General features: G+C 64.5%; 3 protein-coding genes across 3 annotated transcripts in view; 2 read left to right on the forward strand and 1 right to left on the reverse strand.

The window, feature by feature from the left end:
* The window catches only part of VARS1 (valyl-tRNA synthetase 1), a 23,984-nt gene extending 13,542 nt beyond the window's left edge, over positions 1 to 10,442 (forward strand). The window contains 18 exon segments of the mRNA XM_065664898.1: positions 533 to 657; positions 1,170 to 1,273; positions 2,729 to 2,887; positions 4,220 to 4,310; positions 4,606 to 4,711; positions 5,426 to 5,496; positions 5,590 to 5,715; positions 5,816 to 5,920; positions 6,045 to 6,113; positions 6,198 to 6,276; positions 6,928 to 7,059; positions 7,168 to 7,319; positions 8,103 to 8,405; positions 8,487 to 8,576; positions 8,578 to 8,599; positions 9,578 to 9,759; positions 9,873 to 10,025; positions 10,272 to 10,442. Coding sequence (XP_065520970.1) covers positions 533 to 657; positions 1,170 to 1,273; positions 2,729 to 2,887; positions 4,220 to 4,310; positions 4,606 to 4,711; positions 5,426 to 5,496; positions 5,590 to 5,715; positions 5,816 to 5,920; positions 6,045 to 6,113; positions 6,198 to 6,276; positions 6,928 to 7,059; positions 7,168 to 7,319; positions 8,103 to 8,405; positions 8,487 to 8,576; positions 8,578 to 8,599; positions 9,578 to 9,759; positions 9,873 to 10,025; positions 10,272 to 10,340 — 2,138 coding nt within the window. The 3' untranslated portion in view covers positions 10,341 to 10,442.
* Positions 1,337 to 2,717, forward strand: LOC136006822 (uncharacterized; the record flags this gene model as incomplete). Its single annotated transcript, XM_065664895.1, has 1 exon — positions 1,337 to 2,717. A coding segment is annotated over exon 1 (1,251 nt), but the record flags the coding sequence as incomplete, so codon positions are not given.
* LOC136006823 (phosphatidylserine lipase ABHD16A-like) lies at positions 10,340 to 18,659 on the reverse strand. Its single transcript, XM_065664896.1, is given in 21 exon segments — positions 10,340 to 10,587; positions 10,590 to 10,632; positions 10,829 to 10,875; positions 11,475 to 11,573; positions 11,868 to 11,944; positions 12,035 to 12,097; positions 12,180 to 12,236; positions 12,317 to 12,380; positions 12,996 to 13,100; positions 13,206 to 13,329; positions 13,423 to 13,472; positions 13,874 to 13,937; positions 14,014 to 14,115; positions 15,430 to 15,544; positions 15,879 to 15,983; positions 16,073 to 16,149; positions 16,243 to 16,328; positions 16,413 to 16,499; positions 18,044 to 18,110; positions 18,296 to 18,352; positions 18,519 to 18,659. Coding segments are annotated over 21 exon segments (1,653 nt in total). The 5' UTR covers positions 18,645 to 18,659; the 3' UTR covers positions 10,340 to 10,549.
* Positions 18,660 to 19,160: the final 501 nt, after the last annotated feature.

Below are 19,160 nucleotides of genomic sequence, written 5' to 3' on the forward strand. Positions count from 1 at the left end.
TCTCTGTGGGTCTGTATGGGGGTCTCTGGGGCTCTATGGGGGGCTCTGTGGGGGTCTCTATGGGTCTCTGTGGGTCTTTATGGGGGGCTCTATGGGTCTCTATGGGGCTCTGTGGGGGTCTCTATGGGGCTCTATGGAGCTCTGTGGGGGTCTCTATGGGTCTCTGTGGGGCTCTGTGGGGGTCTCTGTGGGTCTCTGTGGGTCTGTATGGGGGGCTCTATGGGTCTCTATGGGGCTCTATGGGGGGCTCTATGGGGCTCTATGGGGGGCTCTGTGGGGGTCTCTGTGGGGCTCTATGGAGCTCTGTGGGGGTCTCTATGGGTCTCTGTGCGGCTCTGTGGGTCTCTATGGGGGGCTCTATGGGGCTCTATGGGGGGCTCTGTGGGGGTCTCTGTGGGGCTCTATGGAGCTCTGTGGGGGTCTCTATGGGTCTCTGTGGGGCTCTGTGGGACTGCATGGGGGGCTCTATGGGGCTCTGTGGGGCTCTGTGGGGTCTCCATGGGTCTCTATGTGGGGCCTCGTCTCCCCCCAGGCGCGGTCAAGGTCACCCCCGGACACGACGCCACCGACTTCGAGGTGGGGCAGCGGCACCGCCTGCCCTCCCCCTGCATCCTGGACGACGAGGGGCGGCTGCGGGACGTGCCCGCGCCCTTCCTGGTGCGCGGGGGCCGCCGTGGATCTCTATGGGGCTCTATGGGGGGCTCTGTGGGGCTCTATGGGTCTCCATGGGGCTCTATGGGAGGCTCTATGGGTCTCTATGGGGCTCTATGGGGCTCTATGGGTTTCCATGGGGCTCTATGGGGCTCTATGGGGGGCTCTATGGATCTCTATGGGTCTCTATGGGTCTCCATGGGGCTCTGTGGGTCTCCATGGGGCTCTGTGGGGGGCTCTATGGGTCTCTATGGGTCTCTATGGGTCTCTATGGGTCTCCATGGGGCTCTATGGGGGGCTCTATGGGTCTCCATGGGTCTCCATGGGGCTCTATGGGTCTCCATGGGTCTCCATGGGTCTCTATGGGTCTCCATCGGTCTCCATGGGGCTCTATGGGGGGCTCCATGGGTCTCTATGGGTTTCTATGGGGGGCTCCATGGGTCTCTATGGGTCTCCATGGGTCTCCATGGGTCTCCATGGGGCTCTATGGGTCTCCATGGGGCTCGGTGTCCCCACAGGGGATGCCGCGGTTCCAGGCCCGCACCGCGGTGCTGGAGGCGCTGAAGGTGCTGGGGCTGTTCCGGGGGGTCACCGAGAACCCCATGGTGGTCCCGCTCTGCAGGTGGGCGCGGGGGCTCTGTGGGGTGGATGGGGCTCTGCGGGCTCTCCATGGGGTCTCCATGGGGGCTCTATGGGGCTCTATGGGGTCTCTCTCTGTGGGTCTCTGTGGGTCTCTGTGGGTCTCTCTTTATGGGTCTCTGTGGCTCTCTATGGGTTCTCTATGAGTCTCTGTGGGTCTCTCTCTATGGGTCTCTATGGGTCTCTATGGGGTCTCTATGGGGTGTCAGTGGGTCTCTCTCTATGGGTCTCTATGGGGTCTCTGTGGGTCTCCCTCTATGGGTCTCTATGGGTCTCTCCCTATGGGTCTCTATGGGGTCTCTATGGGTCTCTGTGGGTCTCTATGGGGTCTCTATGGGTCACTCTCTGTGGATCTCTGTGGGGTCTCTATGGGTCTCTGTGGGTCTCTATGGGGTCTCTATGGGTCTCTGTGGGTCTCTATGGGGTCTCTGTGGGTCTCGGGGTCTCTGTGGGGTCTCTTTGGGTCTCTATGGGTCTCTATAGGTCGTATGTGTCCCTATCTGTCCGTATGTATTTCTATGGTCCCTATGTGTCCCTATGGTCCCTATGGGTCCCTATGGTCCCTATGGTCCCTATGTGTCCCTACGGTCGCTATGGTCCCTATGTGTCCCTATGCTCCCTATGGTCCCTATGGTCCCTATGGTCCCTATGGTCCCTATGCTCCCTATGTGTCCCTATGCTCCCTATGGTCCCTATGGTCCCTATGTGTCCCTATGTGTCCCTATGTGTCCCTATGTGTCCCTATGGTCCCTACGGTCCCTATGGTCCCTATGTGTCCCTATGTGTCCCTATGGTCCCTATGTGTCCCTATGGTCCCTATGTGTCCCTATGGTCCCTATGGGTCCCTATGTGTCCCTATGGTCCCTATGTGTCCCTACGGTCCCTATGGTCCCTATGGTCCCTATGTGTCCCTATGGTCCCTATGGTCCCTACGGTCCCTATGTGTCCCTACGGTCCCTATGTGTCCCTATGTGTCCCTATGGTCCCTATGGTCCCTATGTGTCCCTATGGTCCCTATGGTCCCTATGGTCCCTATGTGTCCCTATGGTCCCTATGGTCCCTATGGTCCCTATGTGTCCCTATGGTCCCTATGGTCCCTATGTGTCCCTATGGTCCCTATGGTCCCTATGGTCCCTATGTGTCCCTATGGTCCCTATGGTCCCTATGGTCCCTATGGTCCCTATGTGTCCCTACGGTCCCTATGGTCCCTATGTGTCCCTATGGTCCCTATGGTCCCTATGTGTCCCTATGGTCCCTACGGTCCCTATGTGTCCCTACGGTCCCTATGTGTCCCTATGGTCCCTATGTGTCCCTATGGTCCCTATGGTCCCTATGGTCCCTATGTGTCCCTATGTGTCCCTATGGTCCCTATGGTCCCTATGGTCCCTATGTGTCCCTATGGTCCCTACGGTCCCTATGTCCCCGTGTGTGCCCGCAGCCGCTCCCGGGACGTGCTGGAGCCGGTGCTGCGCCCGCAGTGGTTCCTGCGCTGCTCTGCCCTGGCCGCGGCGGCCGCGGGCGTCGTGCGGGGGGGGGAGCTCCGCCTGCGCCCCGCCGCGCACACCCGCACCTGGCTGCAGTGGATGGACAACATCCGGTGAGCGCCCCACAGACACCCAGAGAGCCCCATAGAGCCCCATAGAGAGAGACCCATAGAGCCCCATAGAGAGAGACCCATAGAGAGAGACCCATAGAGAGTGACCCATAGAGAGAGACCCATAGAGCCCCATAGAGACCCATAGAGAGAGACCCATAGAGAGAGACCCATAGAGCCCCATAGAGACCCATAGAGAGAGACCCATAGAGAGAGACCCACAGCCACCCATAGAGGGAGACCCATAGAGAGAGACCCACAACCACCCATAGAGAGACCCATAGAGAGAGACCCACAGCCACCCATAGAGAGAGACCCATAGAGAGAGACCCACAGCCACTCATAGAGAGAGCCCCATAGAGAGAGACCCACAGCCACCCATAGAGAGAGCCCCATAGAGAGACCCACAGCCACCCATAGAGAGAGACCCATAGAGAGAGACCCACAGCCACCCATAGAGAGAGACCCATAGAGAGAGACCCACAGCCACCCATAGAGAGAGCCCCATAGAGAGAGACCCACAGCCACCCATAGAGAGAAACCCATAGAGAGAGACCCACAGCCACCCATAGAGAGAGCCCCATAGAGAGAGACCCACAGCCACCCATAGAGAGAGCCCCATAGAGAGACCCACAGCCACTCATAGAGAGAGAACCATAGAGAGAGACCCACAGCCACCCATAGAGAGAGAACCATAGAGACCATTAGAGACCCATAGAGAGAGACCCATAGAGACCCACAGACACCCATAGAGACCCACAGCAACCCATAGACACCCACAGCAACCCACAGAGACCCACAGCCACCCATAGAGAGAGACCCATAGAGAGAGACCCACAGCCACCCATAGAGAGAGAACCATAGAGACCCACAGCAACCCATAGAGACCCACAGCGACCCATACAGACCCATAGAGACCCACAGACACCCATAGAGACCCACAGCAACCCATAGACACCCACAGCAACCCACAGAGACCCACAGACACCCACAGCGACCCATAGAGACCCATAGCATGAGCCATAGCCCTGACCCATGCCCAGCCTATAGCCCAGCCTCTAGTGTGACCCATAGCAGTAGCCACACCCATAGCATGACCCATAGCAACCTAGAGAGCTGAGCCCTTGACCTGACTGATAGTGACCCATATTGCTGCCCCATAGCATTGACCCATAGAACTGGAGCATAGAGCCAAAGTGAACCTGGCCCATGCTGCTTGGGGGGGGGAGTGCCCTGCCCACAGCCCCTGCCCCACAGCCCCTGCCCCACAGCCCTGTGAGGATCCCATAGCGCCCCCCCTGCCGTGGGGCTGCCCCCAACGTCCCCCCCCCGCAGGGACTGGTGCATCTCCCGCCAGCTCTGGTGGGGCCATCGCATCCCTGCCTACTTCGTCACCATTGACGACCCCAGCGTGCCCCCCGGCAAGGTCAGTGTGGGGCCGGGGCGCTGTGGGGCTGGGGGGCTCTATGGGTGGGGCTGGAGGGGGACTGGGGGATGCTATGGGTATGGGGGGCGCTATGGGGCTGGAGGGGGGCTGGTGGTGGCTGCAGTGGGTCAGGGGACTGGAGGGCAGAGATGGGACCCTTTGCTGTGGGGCCGGAAGCATGGACGGGGCTGATGCTGGGGGTCACGTGTGGGTCTGCTCTGGGGTTCAGGCTCACGCTGTGGGTCCCGCTGGGGGCTCTGTGGGGCTCTGTGGGGCTCGCTCTGGGTCTCTGCAGGACGGGGAAGGGAAGTTCTGGGTCAGCGGCAGGACCGAGGCTGAGGCTCGCGAGAAGGCAGCGAAACGCTTCGGGGTGGCCCCAGAGAAAGTGACCCTGCGGCAGGGTCAGACTGGGGGCAAGGGGGGCAAGGGGGTAATGGGGGGTGATGGGGTAATGGGGGGCAGTGGGGATAATGGGGACAATGGGATAATGGGCAAGGGGGGCAATGGGGGGGCAATGGGGGTAATGGGGACAATGAGGTAATGGGGGGCAGTGGGGCAATGGGGGTAATGGGGACAATGGGGGTAATGGGGACAATGGGGAAATGGGGGTAATGGGGGCAATGGGGTAATGGGGGGCAAGGGGGGCAATGGGGGGCAATGGGGATAATGGGGAAAATGGGATAATGGGCAAGGGGGGCAATGGGGGGCAATGGGGGTAATGGGGACAATGAGGTAATGGGGGGCAGTGGGGCAGTGGGGGGCAAGGGGGGGCAATGGGGGTAATGGGGACAATGGGGTAATGGGGGGTAATGGGGGCAATGGGGTAATGGGGGGCAAGGGGGGCAATGGGGGGCAATGGGGGTAATGGGGACAATGGGGTGATGGGGACAATGGGGTAATGGGGACAATGGGGTAATGGGGGGTAATGGGGGCAATGGGGTAATGGGGGGCAAGGGGGGCAATGGGGGTAATGGGGGCAATGGGGACAATGGGGTAATGGGGGGCAAGGGGGGCAATGGGGGGCAATGGGGTAATGGGGACAATGGGGTAATGGGGGGCAATGGGGTGATGTGGGGCAGCGGGGCAGCAGGCAGGTCTCTGTCCCCCCACTGCAGATGAGGACGTTCTGGACACTTGGTTCTCCTCTGGCCTCTTCCCGTTCTCCATCTTCGGGTGGCCCGAACCAGTGAGCGGCAATGGGGGGGGGGGGGGGTGTGTGTGTTCTTTTTAGGGTGGTTTTGGGGTGTTTTGGGTCCCTGAGCCCTGTTTCCGCCCCCAGAGCGAGGACCTGGACGTGTTCTACCCGGGGTCGCTGCTGGAGACCGGCCACGACATCCTCTTCTTCTGGGTGGCGCGGATGGTGATGCTGGGGCTGGCGCTGACCGGACGCGTGCCCTTCCGCGAGGTGGGCACGAACCCCCCCCTGCACCCCAAAACAGCCTCCCCCCCATCCCCATCCCCATCCCCGCAGGCGCCCCAGCCCCACGGTGCCGTCGCCGTTCCAGGTTTACCTCCACGCCATCGTGCGGGATGCGCACGGGAGGAAGATGAGCAAATCCCTGGGGAACGTCATCGACCCCCTGGATGTGATCCACGGCATCTCCCTGCAGGTGGGGGGGCACTGCGGGGCTCTATGGGGAGGTCCATGGGGCTCTATGGGCTGTTCAGGGGGTGTCCGTGGGGGTCTCTTGGGGGGGCACGGGGGGCCCCACCAGTGTCCTGTGCCCCCTGCAGGGGCTGCACGAGCAGCTGGAGAACAGCAACCTGGAGCCTGCGGAGCTGGAGCGGGCGCGGGAGGGGCAGGTAAGGGGGGGGCACTTGTGGGGCTGGGAGGGGGGGGCGATGGGGGGCCTGGTGTGACCCCTTCCTGTGGGACCCCCCCCGCAGAAACGTGACTTCCCCAACGGCATTCCCGAGTGTGGGACGGACGCGCTGCGCTTTGCTCTGTGTGCATACACAGCCCAGGGTAGGATCCGCGTCCCATACCCCATACCCCGTACCCCATATCCCATATCCCACATCCCACACCCCATATCCCATACCCCATACCCCGTACGCCATATCCCATATCCCATACCCCATATCCCCCATATCCCATACCCCATATCCCACATCCCACATCCCATACCCCATATCCCATATCCCACATCCCACATCCCATACCCCATATCCCATATCCCACATCCCACATCCCATACCCCATATCCCACATCCCACACCTCATATCCCATACCCCATACCCTGTACCCCATATCCCATACCCCATACCCTGTACCCCATATCCCATACACCATACCCCATATCCCATACTCCATACCCCGTATCCCATATCCCACACCCCATATCCCATATCCCACATCCCACACCCCATACCCCGTATCCCATATCCCACACCCCATACCCCATACCCCACATCCCATACCCCATACCCCACATCCCATACCCCATATCCCATACCCCATATCCCACACCCCACACCCCATACCCCACATCCCATACCCCATATCCCATGCCCCATACCCCATACCCCATACCCCACATCCAATACCCCATATCCCATACCCCATACCCCATGCCCCATATCCCATACCCCATACCCCATATCCCATATTCCCAGGCCGGGACATCAACCTGGATGTGATGCGGGTTCTTGGGTACCGGCACTTCTGTAACAAGGTGTGGAACGGGGCCCGGTTCGTGCTGCAGGCGCTGGGGGCAGCTACCGGCCCCCCCCTGACCTCCAGGTATGGGGGAGAGGGGCACTTGTGGGGCTGGGACTCCATTTGTACCGCTGGGGACCTGAGTTATGGCTCTGAGCCCTACTTGTGGGTCTGACCCCCATGTGTGGGGCAGATGCGGGGCCGGCCGGGCCTGGCCGAGCGCTGGGTCCGGAGCCGCCTGAGCCGCGCTGTGTGGGCCGTGGGCACCGCGATGGAGGAGTTTGACTTCCCTGGAGCCACCACGGCGGTGCATCGGTTCTGGGTGTACGAGCTCTGCGACGTGTACCTGGTACGGCATGGGGCTGTGGGGGTATGGGGTATGGGATGTGGGGTATGGGATGTGGGGTATGGGATGTGGGATATGGGGTATGGGATATGGGATGTGGGGTATGGGATGTGGGATATGGGGTATGGGGTGTGGGATATGGGGTATGGGATGTGGGGTATGGGGTGTGGGGTATGGGATGTGGGATATGGGGTGTGGGGTATGGGATGTGGGATATGGGGTATGGGATGTGGGGTATGGGATATGGGGTATGGGATGTGGGATATGGGGTATGGGGTATGGGATGTGGGGTATGGGATGTGGGGTATGGGATATGGGGTATGGGATATGGGGTGTGGGATGTGGGATATGGGGTGTGGGGTATGGGATGTGGGATATGGGATGTGGGGTATGGGATATGGGGTATGGGATATGGGGTGTGGGATGTGGGATATGAGGGGTGTGGGGTATGGGATGTGGGATATGGGGTATGGGATGTGGGGTATGGGATATGGGGTATGGGATGTGGGATATGGGGTATGGGGTATGGGATATGGGGTATGGGATGTGGGATATGGGGTATGGGGTATATGGGATATGGGGTATGGGATGTGGGGTATGGGATATGGGGTATGGGGTATGGGATATGGCGTATATGGGATATTGGGCATGGCACATGGGGTATGGGATGTGGGATGTGGGGTGCGGAAATGGGCTCTATGGGGTACGGGATGTGGAGCAGCGGGATACGGGGTGTGGGATGTGGGGTGTGGGTCCGCGCAGTCTCCATCTCTCTCCCTCGCTCAGGAGTGCGTGAAGCCGGTTCTGGCCCGAGCAGCCGCTGCCCCGGACCCCGCCGCGGGGGTGGACCCTGAGGACCCCCCCATAGACGCTGACGGGGCCGCGGCGGACGGGGGGGCCGCGGCGGAGGCGGCGGCGCTGTCGGTGCGGGACGCGCTCCACACGTGCCTGGACGCGGGGCTGCGGCTCCTCGCCCCGTTCATGCCCTTCCTGAGCGAGGAGCTGTGGCAGCGGCTGCCCCCCCCCGCGCCCCCCGCGCCCCCCCCGGCCCCCAGCATCTGCGTCTGCCCCTTCCCCGAGCCCCGGCAGGTAACGGGGGGGGGGGGCGGTGGGGGTGTCTGTGGGCTGCGGGTGGCAGTGGGGTCTGACCCCCAATGTGCCCCCCCCCAGTACTGTTGGCAGGACGAGGAGGCCGAGGCCGCCATGGAGTTCACGCTCAGCATTGTGCATGCCCTGCGCAGCCTCCGCAGCACCCACGGCAATCACCCGCGGCCGCCCGCCCTGTAAGGGGGAGTCTTACGGGGTCTAACGGGGGTTTAATGGGGTCTGGGGGGGGTGTGGGGTCGTAGATGTGTGTTTATGGGGGTCCATGGGGGGGGTCTGTGGGGTCCCTATGTGTGTCTGTGGGGTCTGTGGGTTCTCTACGTCTGTCTATGGGGTCTGTGTTTGTCTATGGGGTCTCTATGTGTGTCTGTGGGGTCTCTATGGGTGTCTGTGGGGTCTCTATGGGTGTCTATGGGGTCTCTACATGTGTCTATGGGGTCTCTATGGGTGTCTATGCGGTCTCTATGTGTGTCTATGCATGTCTATGGGGTCTCTATGTGTGTCTGTGGGGTCTCTATGGGTGTCTATGGGGTCTGTATGGGGTCTATGGGCTCTGTGTGTGTCTATGGGGTCTCTATGGGTGTCTATGCGGTCTCTATGTGTGTCTATGCATGTCTATGGGGTCTCTATGTGTGTCTGTGGGGTCTCTATGGGTGTCTATGGGGTCTGTATGGGGTCTATGGGCTCTGTGTGTGTCTATGGGGTCTCTATGGGGTCTATGGGCTCTGTGTGTGTCTAGGGGGTCTCTATGGGGTCTGTATGGGGTCTACGGGCTCTCTGTCTATGGGGTATCTATGGGGTCTATGAGCTCTGTGTGTGTCTATGGGGTCTGTATGGGGTCTATGGGCTCTGTGTGTGTCTATGGGGTCTCTATGTGTGTCTATGGGGTCTGTATGGGGTCTATGGGCTCTGTGTGTGTCTATGGGGTCTCTATGTGTGTCTATGGGGTCTGTATGGGGTCTGTGGGCTCTGTGTGTGTCTATGGGGTCTCTATGGGGTCTATGGCTCTGTGTGTGTCTATGGGGTCTGTATGGGGTCTATGGCTCTGTGTGTGTCTATGGGGTCTCTATGGGGTCTATGGCTCTGTGTGTGTCTATGGGGTCTCTATGGGGTCTCTGGGCCCTGTGGGTTGCATTCACCCCTTTGCCCCCGCCCAGGCTTCCTGCAGGTCCCGGACCCGTCCTGGGCGGCACTCGCGGGGCACTGCAGCCCCCACATCCGGGTGCTGGGGGGGGTGGGGGCCGTGCATGTGCTGGGGGGGGACCCCCCCGAGCCCCCCCCCCCGGGCTGTGCAGTGGCCGTGGCCTCGGAGCGCTGCTCCGTGCACCTGCTGCTCAAGGTGAGGCCCCCCCCCCGTCACTGTGGGGTACCCTGCCGGGGTGACATCATCATGGGGTAATCCCCCCACTGATGACATCATCGCGGGGTTTCCCCCCCCCCCCCCCCCCCCAGGGCCTAGTGGGACGCTCCCAAGGAGCTGGCCAGGCTGGGGGCGCGGAGGCAGGAGCTGGCCCGGAGCATGGAGAGCGGCTGCGGGAGCGCCGGGGGGGGCCCGGCTACGCGGACAAGGTGCCCCCCGGCGTGCAGGAGGCCGATGCCGCCAAGGTGAGGCTGGGGGGGGGGCTGGGGGCTCATGAGGGGGATCCTGGGGGGGGGGCAGAAAGGGGCTTTTGGGGGGTCCTGGGGGGGGGGGGGGGGGGTTCTCAGCTGGAGGGGTCGGGGGGGGCCTGACAGGGATATAACGGGGGGGGGGGAATTTGGGTTCCGGGGGGGGTCCTGGGAAGGTCACAGAGGGGTTTGAGGGGATCAGGGGGGGTTGGGGGGACCCATCCCTGTGCCCCCCCCCCACAGTTGGCGCAAGCGGAGGCGGAGCTGCAGAAGGTTCTGGAAGCCGAGGAGCTCATGAGGAAGATGCTGTGACCGCCCCCCCCCCCCCCCCCCCAAATCCCTTCCCCTCCCCACCCCCCCCCAGCCCATCCCTCCCGGCCCCTCCCCCCCATCCATTAAACGCTGGGAACAAAACCCTCATTTTTAATGAAGGATTTGGGGGGGGGGGGGGGAGGGGCACGTGCGGGGGGTGGGGGCGGGGCGGGGGGATGGGTACCAGAGGGCGAGGAAGGGGTCAGAGGTCAGAGAGTCCAGGGCAGGCGGAAGGCCTGGGGGGGGAGGGGGTGCAGTGCGAGGCCTCGAAGTTCTGAAGATGCTTCTGCGCCTGCGGGGGGAGGGGCAAAGGGGGGGAGGGGCTAAGGGGGGGAGGGGCTGTGGGTGCCCATCCCCCCCCACACCCCGCCCACCCTTCCACCTGCGCAGGAACACGCCCCTGCACCGCCCCTCCCCACAAACCCCGCCCCCCAAGCCCCACCCACCCCGCCCTTCGGAAGCCCCTCCCCCGGCCCCGCCCCCCTCACCAGGAACAGCGCCAGCTGCTGCCGCTCCTCCCCCGACAGCTCCTCCCCTGCGGGGCAACGAGCGGGTTAAAAGGGGCGGGGCCAGCGCTGGACTCAGCGTCCCCCATTGGCCAATCCCCGTCCTTCGTCTCAGCAGGCAACCAATGGTGTGTCCACAGCACCCCCACCGCGGGCTCTGATTGGCTGACCCCTGCACCCCATTAGCTGCCTTATACAGGGGCACCACATTGGATGCCCCCAAGGCCAAGGCCACCCATTGGCCACTCTAAACCCTCCCTGAGCCTCACTGGCTGCCAATGAGGTTGCCGGCTCCCCATTGGTCAGCGCGATGCCGTCAGCTCCTCATTGGCTGTTCCCATGCTTCCAGCTCCCCATTGCCTGCTCTCTGTACGCGTGAGTCCCCACTGGCCCTCCTCAGAGCCCTGACTCCCCATTGGCTGTCCCCAGAGCCCTGTGTCCCCATTGGGTGTTCTCTTGATCCCTGGCTCCCCATTGGCTGTGCCAAGCACCCTGGCTCCCTATTGGCTGTGCCCGGAGCCCTGGCTCCCCATTGGCTGGGCCCAGAACTCTGGCTCCCCATTGGCTGTCCCCAGAGCCCCGGCTCCCCATTGGCTGTCCCCAGAGCCCCGGCTCCCCATTGGCTCACCCAGGCTCCATGGGAAGGGGGGGTCCCGGTCCCCGGCGAAGGCCTCGAGCACCGCGTGGCACCAGCACTCGTCCACTGGGCACCTCTGCGCCAGCGCCCCTGCATGTGACCGGTCACGTGACCCGCCCCATCGCCCTGCCCCCATGTCTATGGGGGGCTATGGGGAGCTATTGGGGTCTGTGGCATCCAGGGGGTCTGCGAGATCTGTGTGGGTCTGTAGGGTTTATGGGGAGTTTACAGAGTCTATGGGGGCTATGGGGGGGGGGGGCTATAGAGTGGCTATGGGGAACTACCTGTGCCTATGGGGTCCATGTAGGTTGTGAGAGGTCTATGGATGTTATGGGGTGTCTATGGGGTGCTATAGGGCTCAATGGGGTCTATGGGGTCCCTTACTCTCCTCCGCTGGTGTTGCTGTCTCCAGCCATTCCCGCACGATCCGAGTCCCCACATCTGCCATGATCTTGGGGTACCTGTGGGGGGGGACAGGGGTCAGACCCCCGCATGGACTTCCCCAAACCCTATATTGACCCCCAACCACCCCCATGGACCCCCATCCCCACCGGTGCTGCAGCAGCTTCAGCAGGAGATCATTGCCCCTGTTGGATGCGATGTCATCGGGGACTCTGTGGGGGGACAACGGAACATGGGGGGGGTCACAGGGATCCCACCACCTCCATCGGGCCCCCTCCCCAAAAAGGGACTCACGTTGTGGTGATGATCTCGTCCCGCGTCCTCCTCACCAACAGCACTGGCCCCTGGTACCTGCAATGAGGGGCTATGGGGGGGTCTATGGGGCACTGGGGGGGATCCCCAAATATAGGGGGAGGGATCCCCAGAAGTACCTGCAGAGCTGTTCAGCGTTGTTGAGGTTCAGATGCTCCCTCACGGTCCTGGTCACCAGCTCCCCTGGGGGGGACATGGGGGGGGGTTGGGGTGTATTTGGGCTGGTTTGGGGGTGTCTGGGGGGATTTGTGTGTGTTTTGGAAGGGGTTTGAGCTGGTTTGGGGGTGTTTGGGGCTGGTGTGGGGTGTTTGGGGCTGGTTTAGGGGTGTTTGGGGCTGGTTTAGGGGTGTTTGGGGCTGGTTTGGAGTGTTTGGGGCTGGTTTGGGGGTGTTTGGGGCTGGTTTGGGGTGTTTGGGGCTGGTGTGGTGTGTTTGGGGCTGGTTTAGGGGTGTTTGGGGCTGGTTTAGGGTGTTTGGGGCTGGTTTAGGGGTGTTTGGGGCTAGTTTGGGGTGTTTGGGCCTGGTTTAGGGGTGTTTGGGGCTGGTTTGGGGTGTTTGGGGCTGGTTTAGGGGTGTTTGGGGCTGGTTTAGGGTGTTTGGGGCTGGTTTAGGGGTGTTTGGGGCTAGTTTGGGGTGTTTGGGCCTGGTTTAGGGGTGTTTGGGGCTGGTTTGGGGTGTTTGGGGCTGGTTTAGGGGTGTTTGGGGCTGGGTTGGGGTGTTTGGGGCTGGGTTGGGGGTGTTTGGGGCTGGTTTGGGGTGTTTGGGGCTGGTTTGGGGGTGTTTTGGGGTCAGGTCTCACCCCAGCTTCGCGGCAGCACCTTCAGGGCCAGGGGCACGAGGTCGTCGAAGGAGGCGTCGAGGACGAGCGCCCCGAGCTCCGGGTAGGACATTGCGGCCCAGGTGGCTGCGGGTAACAGCGCTGCAGTGACACCCAGTACAGCCCCAGCGCACCCCAACGCAGCCCCGGTGCCTCCCATTTCCCCCCCCCATCGCCCCCAGCGGCCGGTACCGGTGAAGCCGCCGATGGACCACGCGTAGATCACGATGCTGCGGGGGGGGAAACGCAGCTCCTGCAGCGCAAACCGAACCACCACGTCCATCGCGTTGGCCTCGCTCTGCGGCAGCGGCACCCCCTGTGCAGGGGGAGGCGGGGGGGGGTCACCCCAAAACATCCCCCCCACCCCAAAACAGGATTTCTCCCCCCTCTCCCCCCCCCCCCAACTCACGGTGCTGCCTCCAAAGCCAGGATGATTCCAGCCCAGGACGGAGTAACCGGCTGTTGCGGGGGGGAAATAGCGGGGTCACCCCTTGCACTGGGGGCAGTGGCACCCTATAAAGGGGTGACCCCCCCCCTCCAACCCCACATGGTTTCATCCCTGCCTGGATGGGACCAGCACATGCAGTAATGGGGGAGTTGTGTGCGGGGCTGGGGGGCGGAGCTGGGGGAGCGGGGGGGCCCATCTATGGGTCCCCTTCGGGTTACAGGAAGTGGCTGTGGGGCTGAGGGGTCTCTTCATGGGTGGAGAGAAGCACATCTGCGGGGCAGGGGGGCGGTCCACGGTCCATCTGTGGGCCTGGGGGGTCCATCTGTGGAGCAGGGGGGTTCATTTATGGGTCTAGGCAGTTCATTTGTAGGGCAGACGATCCATCTATGGGGCAGAGAGGGTCCGTCCCTACCCTCCAGAGGGGTACACAAGCAGCCGACCTCGTAGAACCCGGCATTGCCCTCACAGCAGATGACCTGGGGGGAGACAAGGGGGTGTCAGAGCGCCCCACAGCACCCTAGAGCGTCCCATCGCACCCCGCAGGCGCCTCACCAGGGTGTTGCCGTGGGGCCCGGGCCGGTCGCGCCGGTCGATGAACATGGTGTCTATCTCATTGCCATCGCAGGCCAGGAGCTTCGCACGCTGCCCCCCACACTGTGGGCAGAGGGGGCTTCAGGAGTGTTTTACGGGTATTTAGGGGTGTCCCGGTGTGTTCTGGGGTGCTTTAGGGGCAGTTCTGGGTCTGTTCCGGGGGTACCTTGGGGTGTTTTGGGCTGTTTCGAAGTTTTTTAGGAAGCTTCAGGGTGTTCTGGGGGGGGGTTCGGGGCTGTTTGGGGCTGTCTGGGGCTGTTTGGGGCTGTCTGGGGGGTTGGGGGCTGTTTGGGGGGGTTCGGGGCTGTTTGGGGGGGTTCAGGGCTGTCTGGGGGTTCGGGGCTGTTTGGGGGTTGGGGCTGTTTGGGAGGTCGGGGCTGCTTGGGGGTCGGGGCTGTTTTGGGGGGGTCGGGGCTGTTTGCGGATTGGGGTTGTGTGGGGGTTGGGGCTGTTTTGGGGGGATGGGGGCTGTTTGGGGGTCGGGGCTGTTTTGGGGGGGTTGGGACTGTTTTGGGGGGGTTCAGGGCTGTTTGGGGGTTCGGGGCTGTTTTGGGGGGGTTCGGGGCTGTTTGGGGGTTCGGGGCTGTTTGGGGGTTGGGGCTGTTTGGGGGGGTTGGGGCTGTTTGGGGGGTTTCAGGGATGTTTGGGGGGGTCGGGGCTGTGTGGGGGTCGGGGCTGTTTTGGGGGGGTTGGGGCTGTTTTGGGGGGGTTGGGCTGTTGTGGGGGGTTCGGGGCTGTTTGGGGGGTTCGGGGCTGTTTTGGGGGGTTCGGGGCTGTTTGGGGGTTTCGGGGCTGTTTGGGGGGGTCGGGGCTGTTTTGGGGGGGGGTCGGGGCTGTTTGGGGGGGTCGGGGCTGTTTTGGGGGGGGTCGGGGCTGTGTGGGGGGGTCGGGGCTGTTTTGGGGGGGGTCGGGGCTGTTTGGGGGGTTCGGGGCTGTTCTGGGGGGGGTCGGGGCTGTTTGGGGGGGTCGGGGCTGTTTTGGGGGGGTCGAGGCTGTTTTGGGGGGGTCGGGGCTGTTTGGGGGGTTCAGGGTTGTTTGGGGGGTTCGGGGCTGTTTGGGGGGGTCGGGGCTGTTTTGGGGGGGTTCGGGGCTGTGTGGGGGGGTTCGGGGCTGTTTGGGGGGTTCGGGGCTGTTTTGGGGGGTTCGGGGCTGTGTGGGGGGGTTCGGGGCTGTTTGGGGGGTTCGGGGCTGTGTGGGGGGTTCGGGGCTGTTTGGGGGGTTCGGGGCTGTGTGGGGGGGTTCGGGGCTGTTTGGGGGGGTCGGGGCTGTGTGGGGGGGGTCGGGGCTGTTTGGGGGGTTCGGGGCTGTGTGGGGGGTTCGGGGCTGTGTGGGGGGTTCGGGGCTGTGTGGGGGGGTCGGGGCCGTCTCCGCGCTCACCTCCTCCACGAGCCGAGCCTGTCCCTGCAGCAGCGCGGGCAGCAGCGCCTTCTGCAGCAGCCGCACCGAGCCCGGGAACAGCATCCGCCGGCCCAGCGTGTGCGCCAGCAGCAGGCTGGGGGCGGGGCCAGGGCGCGCCACGCCCACAGGGGGGCGGGGTCAGACGAGGCTCCCCCCTTCCCTTGGGGGCGTGGCCACAAGCTCCACCCCACCAATCCCCTGCGGGCGCGGCCAGATGTCCCACCCCCTTTGCGGGCGTGGCCACGCAGCAGTAGCCCCACCCCTTTACTCCGGGGGCGTGGCCAATTATAAGTCCCACCCCCTCCCCGGTGGCAGGCGGTGCCTCAAGGTTCAGAAGCTCCACCCCTTCCCTTGGGGGCGTGGCCATGCCCCCGATCCCACCGAAGCCCCGCCCCCTGAAGCCCCGCCCCCCCTGAAGCCCCGCCCACCTGGCCAGCCTGCAGGGCACCTTGCGCAGGGCCCCCAGGAAGCCGCGGGCGGCCCCGCGGTGCCCGGGGGGGGTCCGGAGCAGCGGCACATCCCGGGAGCCTCCCCTGCGGACGGCGGGGGTCAGCGGGGTGGGGGGGGGGGTCAATGGCGGAGGTGGGGGGGCCCGGGGGGGGGGGGCCGGTTTTGTGCTCACCAGGGGACCCCGGTGCTGTCCCAGCGGAAGTCAATGGGCCAGCTCCTGAAGTCGAAGGTGTAATGGGCCAGTTTGCGCTATGGGGAGAGCAGGGGCCGCGGGGTGAGACACCCCCAGACCCCGGGGGGGGGGTCCCCGTCACCCATGGAGGGGGGGGGTCCCGGTCTCACCTTGACCTCGGGGGTGCCCAGGCGGTGACTGTCCTCCAACACCGAGATGAACTCCACGTACTGGGGGTTGCTCCAGCGGCCAATGCCTGGGGGGGGGACACGCAATGGGGTTGTTGGGGACCCCCACATGCGGAAGGGGTGGCCCCCCCCCCCCCCGGCAAAGGCCTCACCTCGCAGGCAGGCCACCCCCGCCAGCAGCAGCACCACGGTGGCAGCGCAATGGGACAAGGGGATCACACGGGACATCGTCAGCAGCCCTGGGGGGGGAAAGGGGGGTCACTATGGGGCAGCACCCAAGCCCCCGTAACACACAATGTTACAATGTTAAACACCGGTGAGACCCATAGAGGGACCCACGGACACCCCATGGACACCCCACCCCCGACCCACAGTGACCCACAGACACCCCCCCCGACCCACAGTGACCCACAGACACCCCACCCCGACCCACAGTGACCCACTGACACCCCCCCCGACCCACAGTGACCCACAGACACCCCAGCCTGACCCACAGTGACCCACTGACACCCCACTGACATCCCCCCCGACCGACAGTGACCCACTGACACCCCACTGACACCCCCTCCCGACCCACAGTGACCCACTGACACCCCACCCTGAACCAAAGTGACCCACTGACACCCCATTGACACCCCCCCCCGACCCACAGTGACTCACTGACACCCCACCCTGATCCACAGTGACCCACTGACACCCCACGGACACCCCAGCCTGACCCACAGTGACCCATGGACACCCCACCCTGACCCACAGTGACCCACTGACACCCCATGGACACCCAACCCCGACCCACAGTGACCCACTGACACCCCACGGACACCCCACTCTGACCCACAGTGAACCACTGACACCCCACGGACACCCCAGCCTGACCCACAGTGACCCACTGACACCCCATTGACACCCCCCCCCGACCCACAGTGACCCACTGACACCCCACGGACACCCCCTCCCGACCCACAGTGACCCACTGACACCCCATGGACACCCCACCCCGACCCACAGTGACCCACTGACACCCCACGGACACCCCACCCTGACCCACAGTGACCCACTGACACCCCATGGACACTCCCCCCCGACCCACAGTGACCCACTGACACCCCACCCTGACCCACAGTGACCCACTGACACCCCATGGACACCCAACCCCGACCCACAGTGACCCACTGACACCCCACGGACACCCCACTCTGACCCACAGTGAACCACTGACACCCCACGGACACCCCAGCCTGACCCACAGTGACCCACTGACACCCCATTGACACCCCCCCCCGACCCACAGTGACCCACTGACACCCCACGGACACCCCCTCCCGACCCACAGTGACCCACTGACACCCCATGGACACCCCACCCCGACCCACAGTGACCCACTGACACCCCACGGACACCCCACCCTGACCCACAGTGACCCACCGACACCCCACGGACACCCCCCCCGACCCACAGTGACCCACTGACACCCCACGGACACCCCACCCTGACCCACAGTGACCCACTGACACCCCACGGACACCCCCCCCCCCGACCCACAGTGACCCACTGACACCCCATTGACACCCCACCCTGACCCACAGTGACCCACTGACACCCCACGGACACCCCCTCCTGACCCACTGACACCCCATAGACACCCCCTCCTGACCCACAGTGACCCACTGACACCCCAGCCTGATCCACAGTGACCCACTAACACCCCACGGACACCCCATGGACACCCCCTCCTGACCCACGGACACCCCATGGACCCCTCCAGGCCCCCCCTTGGCCCCACCTTTGCGGTACAGGTAGAACACAGCCAATGGCGATGCGTAATAGGAGATGGACCAGAGCACCGAGGCCTGGGGCGGGGGGGCTCCGGTCACCCCACGGCGGGGGGGGGGGGACCCCGGGACTCCCCTTGGAGTCCCGGGGTCCACTAAAGAGGGGAAGGCCGGGGGGGGGGGGGTCCGGGATGCATCCAGGGCCCATGGGGGACACCGGGAGGGGGAGTTTAAGGGGGGTCCCCGTGGCCCCCCCGCCTCACCAGCGCCAGGACGCTGTCCGTGTGCTTCTCCAGCCCCCGCGGCTGGTAGTACGAGTCCTGCGGGGGGAGCCCGGTTACCGGGGGTACGGTCATGGGGGAGCCCGGTTACCGGGGGGGTCCCTCCGCCCCGCCGCCATTTTGCCGCCGTCGCCATGACGACGCCCTTCCATCACCGCCCCCCCCCCCCCCCGTGTGCCGCCGCCGCCGCCGCTGCCCCACGCACCCAGGCCGGGTCCCCGCCGCTGCCCCCGGCTCCCCCGGCCCCGGCCCCGGCCCCGGCCCCTGCCGGTCGCGGCCGATGGACGCGGTAGAGCCGCGGGCCCAGGACGCAGCTCAGCAGCTTCGCCATAGCGGCGGCGGCGGCGAGAGCGGCGGAAGGGAGGGAGGGAGGGAGGGAGGGACTTCCGGTGGCGCTACGGCGGCCGGTAAGGGGCGGCGGCGGCGACGGCGCCGGGCGGGGAGGCGGCAGCGCCGCGTGCGCGGAGCCGTTCGGGGGGGGGGGGGAGGCGCCGGCGCTGCCCGCGCCAAGCGGCGGGGAACGAACGGGCGGGGCCGGCGGGGGGGGCGGGGGGGCAGCGGAGGGCGGAGGCTCCTGCGCGACCGGAGCCGAGCCAGCGCGGGGCTCTCAATCAGGTCCGACCCCGCCGGGCCTCACTGCGCAGCCGCTGCGCGCCCCTTTGCAGGCTCGCTCCGCGCACGCGCACGGAGGACGCGTTGCGCACGCGTTGCACACGCACCGCACTCATTGCACACGCACTGCACGCACTGCACACGCGTTGCACACGCACTGCACTCATTGCACGCGCATTGCACACTCATGGCACAAGCGTTGCACACGCGTTGTACGCGCGTTGCACACGCACCA

The sequence above is a fragment of the Lathamus discolor genome, unplaced genomic scaffold (assembly GCF_037157495.1).
Source record: "Lathamus discolor isolate bLatDis1 unplaced genomic scaffold, bLatDis1.hap1 Scaffold_70, whole genome shotgun sequence".
Classification (NCBI taxonomy): domain Eukaryota; kingdom Metazoa; phylum Chordata; class Aves; order Psittaciformes; family Psittacidae; genus Lathamus; species Lathamus discolor.